The 9206-nt window shown below is 42.5% G+C and overlaps 1 protein-coding gene across 1 annotated transcript; it reads left to right on the top strand.

The window, feature by feature from the left end:
• The first annotated feature begins 1222 nt into the window (after positions 1–1222).
• LOC309379741 (uncharacterized protein) lies at positions 1223–8012 on the top strand. The gene is made up of 5 exons (XM_081929180.1): positions 1223–1355; positions 2783–3009; positions 7110–7147; positions 7528–7567; positions 7812–8012. Exons 1-5 carry the CDS (start codon positions 1339–1341, stop codon positions 7844–7846), a joined length of 357 nt encoding a protein of 118 aa, XP_081785306.1. The 5' UTR covers positions 1223–1338; the 3' UTR covers positions 7847–8012.
• The last annotated feature ends 1194 nt before the right edge of the window (positions 8013–9206 follow it).

Here is a 9206-nt window from a genome sequence, read left to right as displayed (position 1 = left end):
CTTCAGTAAGACAAGTGGGTGTAGTTCACACACTTCTCTAAAAGAGTATTCCAAAGTTTTTTTTTTCAGTTGCAAATCCTGCATTCTTTTTCCAGAATTCCCATATGGGAGCTTCTCAAACACATCTGTAGGAAACTTGCAAAGTAGATATTTTAAAGCTTCTGTTGTTTGTATGTATAGACACACATAGCAGTATGGTGTGTTATATATACCAGACATTTAGGACATATACACATATACAGGACGCAGTACACAGTGGCGTAGCGTAGGGGGTGCAGGAGGGGCCGGCCGCACCGGGCGCAACATCTGGGGGTTAGGGTTAGGGGGCGCAAATCCATGGGTTAGGGGGCCCAAATTACTTGCCTTGCCCCGGGTGCTGACAACCCACGCTACGCCACTGCCAGTACAGAGTACAAATCTAGAATTACAGATTCGTGGAACTGGGGGCCACACCAAAGGCCATCTAGCCCAGCCCCCTGCAATGCAGGAATCACAATGAAGAGTCCCGGACAGATGCCCCCCCCCAATTGCTCTGCTTCAGGACCCTTTGCCTATTGCTTCATTACAGAGGCCAGAATTTTGCTTCCTCTCATATTCAAGATTTTTGTACTTGCATTGTTGTATATAAAACAGGGACTTTTCCATATCATCTTCTAAATGGAGAAATTGATGGTTGGTCTTCTGGAGAAGTTAGCTTGCTTGTCTTCAGGGTAAATGACTTAAGAGGAATATTCATAGGAAACTGCCTTGGGAAGAGTCAGGCATTGACCCATCCACCTCAGCATTGTCTACCCTGACCGGCAGCATCTCTCCCGGGTTTCAGACAGGGAACCTTCTCTGCCCCACCTGGAGATGTCATCCAGGATTATCTATGAGGATGGTGATAATGCAAAGCAGATTGTCTAATCCTCTGCTATGGACACTCCTAGACTTGGGAGTCTTCTACTGCATTTCAAGGGACGTTGGGATTGTCTCGCTTTGGAAATGGGGCTGAATGAAGAATGATCCGACATAAAAACATGAACTCCAAAAGAGAAGATCCAGCAAACCTGCAGACGGAACAGCAGGTGCTTCAAAGTTCTGAAGAAAGATCAGGAGGGGGGGGGAGTTTGGCTCAGGGTCAAGGTGGGTGGGTTGCCACGGTAACAATGACTTGCCCTCCTTTGTGACATCTCTTGCTTCCCCTTTAAAAGCCACCAGCTACAGGTGTCCATTGTGGGTTAGTGAGGAGATCAGGAGAGAGAGGAGTGTGTGTGATTGGTGGAAGGAGAGGTGGTTGGAGAGGTACGGTTTGGCATAGGTAGCACAGCCAAGAAGCAGGGACTTTTTCTGTACACCATGTTCAACTTCAAAGTGTAAGTAGTATTTCTTCCCCTTCTCTATGTCTCCTGGGGTGGGATCCTGGAATCCCCTGCACAGCCTCAGCCCCCTGAAATTGTCTTGACCAGTCACTCCCCTCCCAAAGAGCTCAGCTCCTCCACACTCTTTCCCTGCCTTCCTATTTCCTCTCTTCTCCCATCTCATCAATTACATTCATTGTTTACATTCATAGGCCAGCTATCCTCCCAGGAGCTCAAGATGGCATACCTGGTTCTCCCCGCCACCAGTTTTTACCCTCACATCAACCCTGCAAAGTAGGCTAGGCTGAGGGGGAAAAGACTGGCTGAAGGTCAACCAGTGTGCTTCATGAAGATTTGAACCCTGGTCTTCCAGGTCCCCCTAGTCCAGCACTCTAACATGTCTCCCTGCCTCCATCTTCCATCTCTCCAACTGTTAAGCCCTTTCTGTGGGTCTCTGTCTGTAAGCAAGACTCCACCACCTTCCTCTCTCGGCCGCCCAGTGTTGTTCTGCTTGTCTTCTTGGACCCCTTGATGCTTGGAGGACCCACCTAGCAGTCTCCTCCCTTTCTGGGCAGGGCTGTCCTTCAAAGACTAGGCAGAGGCACCCTTTAAATGCTGGCAATGCTTCTCTTTCCTTTGGGGTGGAGTGTTGCAATCCCTCATGGGCATAGCAGGAAAAGGAGAGCAAAGGCCTGTTTGGTCCAGTGGCCAACCAGATGTCTCCAGGAAGCCCACAAGGAATAGCCCAATCCTGTTGATTGTCCTCTAACAGGTGGATTCAGTGGTAGATTGCCTCCAAACCAGGAGGTTCTACATACTGTATCTATTTCAGATCATAATCGCAAATACTCTCCTCCTCTTCCTCAATGAATAGGTGTGACCCCCCCCCTCTTTCCAACCTTGCAAGGCAGTCGTCCTTTGCACATCTTTTGGCTGCCAATTTCACAAACCAATTAAGTGTTATGTGAAGAAGTGCCCATCGATGGGGCAAAAACCTCTGCCATCTCTCCATTTACTTATTTTGTTTCTTCGTTTCATAAAATTTATATACAATATATATATATATATGCGGTTTACAAGGTAAAACAATGTAGGTGTTGTATGTTGACAAGGCCTCGTTCCTGTCAGCACTCACGCTGCAGCATCTTGCACTAACTGCAACTTCCAAGCACAAGGGAAGCCCCACATACAGTGCATGGCAGTAATCCAGTCTTGAAGCAATCAGGGCCTGAACTATGGTAGCCAGGCTCTCTCAGTCCTGGAATGGCAGGAGCTGGTACCTCCTTTCTCTCCAAGCCCTGAATGCTCTTGGCTGCCTCTCTGCAGCTGTTATGAAGTCCTACAGTTCATTCAGCTGCAGAAGGAGGGAAGGAATTGGTAGGGATGTGCTGGCAATTCTCTATTAGGCTAAATGTATTTCTGTTCTGCATCATCTCTTCTAGGCTCAGGAGACTAAAAAATTTCATTCAACCAGAAAAGAACAATGAGGTGGCCCCGCTGCCAGACAATGAACAGCCTGTGGCCAGTGGCGGAGGAAGCCAGAACAGCAAAGACGAAGGGCACCTGGAGGAGGGGCGATCTGCCCACCGTGGTGGGTCAGAAAGAACAAAAAGACGCCTCAGAAAAACCAGAAAGGTGGCCCCGCTACCGAAGAAGCTTATGCCTCCAGGTGAGGAAGTTCCCCCCGTGCCATTTTTGGAAGGGCAGGAATAGGCCAGGGTGGTAGCTCAGGAAGAGATGAAATAATAATAATAGAAAAAGCAAAAAAGACGTTAAAGGAATTTTTTGAACTGAATTTAAATAAGGGCACCGATTTAAAGATAGTCTGGGATGCTAGTAAAGCTGTCTTAAGAGGTTTCTTTATTCAACAAAACGTAATTCAATGAAAACAAAAGGGAAAAAAACAACATGAAATCGTAGAGGAGATTAGAAAAAGCGAGCTGGAATTATACAAAAAACCAAATAGTGTAGAATTAAAAACAAATATTAAGATCCTACGATCTCAATATTTAATGCTAATAAATGCAGAAATGGAATGGAAACTAAGATTATTGAAACAAAAAACCTTTGAACATGCCAGGAATGTTATAAAGCATGGCAATTAAAGAAGAGGGAGGCAGAAAGGCTTATAGAGTTAAGTGCGAAGGCAAAATAATAAACAACCCTAAAGAAATAGAGAAACGATTTGTCGAATTCTTTAGAGAACTCTATAAGGAAGGAAATGAAACATCAGAAGAAGTTAAAGAATATTTAGAACAGAACGGTCTTCCGAAACTTACTAAAGAACAAAAAGAACTGTTGAATGCCCCTATTGCATTGCATGAAATTCAAAGAGCAATTAAGGAAGCAAAGATAGGAAAGTCACGAGGGCCAGATGGCCTACTGGCAATATATTATAAAAATTTTGAGGACATACTGTCTGACCCATTAAGAAGTATCATGAACAACATTTTAAAAGATGGAACCATGCCAGACTCATGGAAAGACAGCCTTATTGCATTAATTCCAAAACAGGGAACAGACAATCTACTTATTAACAACTATAGGCCTATCGCACTCCTAAATAGCGTTTATAAATTATATGCAAATATTTTAGCCGAAAGATCAAAAAAAGTCTTCCAGATGATTATACACAATGACCAAGCTGGCTTTTTGCCCGGGAGGCACATTTATAGCAACACTAGAAACAACATAAACTTATTAGAGTATTTACACTTAAGAATAGAAAAGAAGGCAGTCTTAATGGCCATAGATGCTGAAAAAGCTTTCGATAGGGTCTCCTGGAAATTTATGAAAGGTCTATTACACCATATGGATTTTGGTATACAGTGACGTGGGTGGCACTGTGGGTAAAAGCCTCAGTGCCTAGGACTTGCCGATCGAAAGGTCGGTGGTTCGAATCCCTGCGGTGGGGTGCGCTCCCATTGCTCGGTCCCAGCGCCTGCCAACCTAGCAGTTTGAAAGCACCCCTGGGTGCAAGTAGATAAATAGGGACCGCTTACTGGCGGGAAGGTAAACAGCATTTCCGTGTGCTGCACTGGCTCGCCAGATGCAGCTTTGTCACGCTAGCCATGTGACCCGGAAGTGTCTCCAGACAGCGCTGGCCCCCGGCTTCTTAAGTGAGATGGGCACATAACCCTAGAGTCGGACACGACTGGCCCGTATGGGCAGGGGTACCTTTACCTTTTTATATAAAAGGGATTGAAGCAATATATTCAAAACAAAAAGCTAAAATCATAATAAATGGAAATTTATCACAGGAGTGTGAAATCAGTAAAGGGGTCAGACAAGGTTGCCCACTATCCCCCTTAATTTTCATACTAACATTGGAGGTTTTATGTAAATGAATTAGGTAGGAAAAAGAAATAAAAGGGATTATGCTGGGAAATAGAAGTTACAAAATGAGGGCATTTGCGGACGATCTAATTATAACTATGGAGCAACCAAAACAGAGTTTAACAAAGGCATTGGAAATAATATATGCCTACAGTAAAGTTGCGGGGTTCAAACTGAATTTAAACAAGACAAAACTATTAGTTAAAAAATTTGTCGCCAGATGAAAAAGCAGAATTAGAAAAAATAATACAAATTAAAATCTACCCCAAAATCAAGTATTTAGGATTATGGATAACACCAAAGAATATTAACTTGTATGAAGATAATTATATTAATTGTTGGAAAGATATCAAAAGACAGTTGGAGACATGGACAAGCCTAAACTTATCATTCCTGGGCCGTATATTGGTAATTAAAATGATAGTCTTACCGAAGCTACTCTTTTTATTCCAAACGATTCCAATTATAGGGAAGACCAGCAGTATTGACAAGTGGCAAAAAGAAATTTCTAAATTTTTGTGGAAGGGTAAAAGACCAAGATTAAAGCATAAGATAATAATAGATACCGTAGAACGAGGTGGCTTCGGGTTACCGGATTTGAAGCTATATTACGAAGCCTCATGTCTTCTCTGGTTGAAAGATTGGTGTTTATTAAAAAATTGGGATATTTTAGATCTAGAAGGTCATGACACACGTTTTGGATGGCATGGCTATCTTAATTATGGGAAAATAAAGATACACCAGAGTTTTTAAAATCATATAATAAGAAATGCTATATATAAGGTGTGGGAAAAATACAAAAGATATTTGGAACAGAAAACCCCAAGATGGAACTCTCCATTAGAAACAATCGCTGTTAAAAAAAAACCAACATCAAAGAGAACTGGATAACGTATAACACAATATTAAGGGAGGAGAAGGGTCACCTAATATTGATAAGTTATGAGAAACTAAAAGATCACTTTTCTATTTGACTAGATTACTTCCAGGTGAATGAAATGTTCAGATAGGATAAGCAGATAGGTTTTGAAAAGGAGCCTTCAAGATTTGAAAGAGAATTACTGAATAGTAAAACTAAAATAATCACAAAAATGTATAGACCTCTTTTCGACTACGAAGTAATGGATGAGGAGGTTAAGGCTTCAATGATAAAGTGGGCCCAGGATGTGGGCCGTCCAATTATACTAAAAGATTGGGAAAACTTATGGAAGGTAAATTTGAAATTTACAGCCAGCTACAATATAAGAGAGAACATGATGAAAATGGCTAATAGGTGGCACCTCACTCCTTCTAGATTATCAAGAATGTATAAAAATTTGGCAAATGTTTGTTGGAGATGTGGAGGAAATAACGGTAACATGATCCACATGTGGTGGACGTGTGGAAAGATTAAGATTTTGGGGGGGGAAATATACGATGAATTAAAAAAGATGATGGGGATAACTTTTACTAAAAAAAGGAGGCATTTCTATTAACTATTTTAGATAAAGAGATCCCAAAAAAATCTAAGAGAGGTATTTTTGTATGCAACCACAGCGGCACGAATACTTGTGGCCAAGTGATGGAAAGATCACGAGGCTCCAATAATAACAGATTGGCAAATCAAATTACAGGAATTGGTGGAGACGGCTCAACTGACTAGTAAACTCAGAGGAAACTCAAAGCAAAAATTAGCAGAAAAATGGGATGTTTATAAAAAATATGTTCAAAAATACAATAATAGTTTTGACTCCATGCCAGCATTCGAGTGATAAAGGAACTAAAAGGAGGCGGACTACAATTAAGGATTTATTATGTTTTCAGAATGTATTAGAAAAATTATATAGAAAGGTTTATTGTTTTGTGTACATTCAAATGTAAAATAAAACATATGCAAAGGGACTTGACAGGAAGTCAAAGCTGAAGAAAAGATTTTGGAAGATAAATGGGGGGAAATTATTTACTTTCATTATTATCATTTTCTGTGTGGGTGTGGGTGTGTGGGTGCCTGCACATATGTTTTTTTTGTATGGAATGTTTGGGAGGAAATAAGACGGTAAATAACAAATAACAAACTAAATATCAATGTATGTAATTTTTATTTCTTAATTATATTTTGTGGTAGTATGGCTGTATTGTTTTCTGTAACATAAAACCATTCAATAAAAATTATTTTGAAAAAAAGAGAGAGGAGAAGAAGCATTTCTAGTGGAAGCTGGAGGCTGAGGCAGCTGGTAGGACAGGGCAGGGGGACAGTGGTCAGCTAGAGGGCCACATTCCCTTGTGAGCCACATTTGGGGGGCTGCAGGCCAAGACTGTCCCCCAAGGCCTGTGGTTTGGTACCCCTGTTGTAGGAGTGTAGAAGCAGGGAAACCAAGGAGAAGATTATTGGAATAACCTTGGAAGCTGCAAAGGGACGAACTAACCTGTCCCCATGTCCTTCTCTTGTTGCAGTTGTGCCCAAACTCTTCGAAACTTTTCCAAAGCCTGAGGTTAGTACTGGGGGGAACAAAAGAGGAGGGACTGAATCCCCAGACCCCCTGACTGCTGACTGTGGTCTTTGCCCTCAATTCTGCAGTCTCTGAATCCTTCCACGCCCATCCTCCAAAAGGCAACTAATGCAGCTAATGTGGCATGTGTCAGGATGATGCTAGAAGCATGTCCTGCCCTCTTCCCTGGTGCTGCCCTTCCACCTCTGCCCAGGAGGCTGCAGGGCCCATGGAGGTCCTCTGGGGCAAGGGATTGGGCCCAAGCCTGAGGGAGGCCACTCTTTCCTGGCTTGGCCCTCCTTGTGGGCTCCCTTGCACCCGCCAATGGTGGGTTTTGTAGTGTCACAAAAGGCGTCTGATCCAGCTTTCTCTTTCCTCTGCAGAAGGCAACAGCCGAACATCAGCTGCCAGAACCCAAAGAAGGTAAATGAATCTGCACACCTTGGGGACTTTTCACTTAGTAGTGTTATGGCTCATGCCCGAGAAAGACCTCCCAGGCCTTCTTGCTGTGCCTTGAAGGCCTTTTTCACTTCGCCTCAGTAGGCAGGGCCCTGACTGACTCCAGCTACAAAAGCTGAGGTGGTTGAACCCTTGGGTTTGGGTATTGTTTAGAGGGCTTTCTTGAAAGAGGCTGTTAATTCAGTCTCTCTTTTTCATTCTCTTCCAGAAGACCTGCTTATTGAGGACATCGAATGGGCTTAAGGTGGACTTCCGGCAGAGCCACGGCCATTAGAAAGAAGCGCAAGATAGCCCTCTGGGGAATCTCGAGCAACACGGGGTTTTTAGAAGCTCTGTGAAGGCTACACAGACCTCAGAACCCCAAGAGGATTATTTTGGTGGACATAGAACCTGGCAGTGCCCAGTTGTGCTCCCCAGGTTTTGTCAATAAATCCGGAGACTGGATCGAGCTGCGGACTTACTAAAATTGAGTTTACAACGATTCGGAGAGCTGAGGGTGTAAAAAGGGAGTCCGTTCCGGCAGCTGGGAGAAGATGGCGTATGGTGGAAGATTGCAGGAAGGAGCGAGGAGAGAAAGTATCTGCTGAATGTTGCCAAAAAGACATTGTTTACTTTGTTTAAAGTGACGAGGCTAAGATTTTATGAAGGACCAACAGGTGGCGAGTGAAGTAAGAGGAATCTACTTTTCTTCTCTGGCCAGATTCTATCCTGCCAGTGGCTTAAACTTAAATTCATCACACTCCACCATTTTTGGGACTGGGAAAGCCCTGCTAATTTTAGCTAATAAACTGAGGCTTGCATTAACAAACTGCTTTGTAACTTTGGAAAGTTTAATATCTCCGGCCAAAGCTTTTCGTTTGATATACTGATATACTGTTGGATTTTGCTACCAGATTAATTACAGTTTAAGGGAAGGAGGCTTTGAAATCGGGACTTTTAACCCCCCCTCCTCCCCCTTTCTTCTTCTCCTGGAGGAAAGAGTTGGAAACTTTTTATTTCACCATGTGTTATATGTGGCTTTTTACTTATTCTAATACCTTGGATTAAGCCGACAAGTGGCGGAAGACAAAGAAGAACCCCAGTTGGATTACAAATATCTTTCTATTTCCCATTAAATCTTTCCTTATTAGATAAAATATTGGTAATAAAGTTGAACATATTACCAATGATGATGTTTTTATTTCAATGTATCCCAATACTAGGAGGAGAGAAATGTTTTAATAATAGGAAAAGAAATTTGGCCAAATTCATGTGGTCAGGGAAAAACCCAAGAATAAACCATAAAATAATGATAGATAAGAAGGAAAGAGGAGGATTTGGCCTCCCTGACATGGAGTTATACCATGATGTGGTGGGTCTGACCTGGCTAAAAGAATGGATTAAATTAGACGATTCAGATGTGTTGGATTTAAAGGGAGTAGACCCGAGATTTGGATGGCATGCCTATCTAATAGATTAGAAAGTCAAAGTACATAAAGGGTTTCTAGGGCATATAGTCAGAAAGTCTATATATAAAATATGGGAGAAATATAAAAGACTCCTAGAACCGATAACTCCTTGGTGGGCATCGCTGGCAGAAATTGTCACAGGGAAAAAATTAAAT

This window comes from Podarcis melisellensis (assembly GCF_964234715.1).
Source record: "Podarcis melisellensis genome assembly, chromosome: 10".
NCBI lineage: Eukaryota > Metazoa > Chordata > Lepidosauria > Squamata > Lacertidae > Podarcis > Podarcis melisellensis.
The sequence above is the reverse complement of the archived record's forward strand: the minus strand, read 5'-3'. Positions and strand labels throughout refer to the sequence as shown.

Coding starts and splice junctions, on each gene's coding strand:
- LOC309379741 (XM_081929180.1), top strand. Junction 7,148..7,527: donor AAACTTTTCCAAAGCCTGAG/GTTAGTACTGGG, acceptor TTTCCTCTGCAG/AAGGCAACAGCCGAACATCA. Junction 7,568..7,811: donor GCTGCCAGAACCCAAAGAAG/GTAAATGAATCT, acceptor ATTCTCTTCCAG/AAGACCTGCTTATTGAGGAC.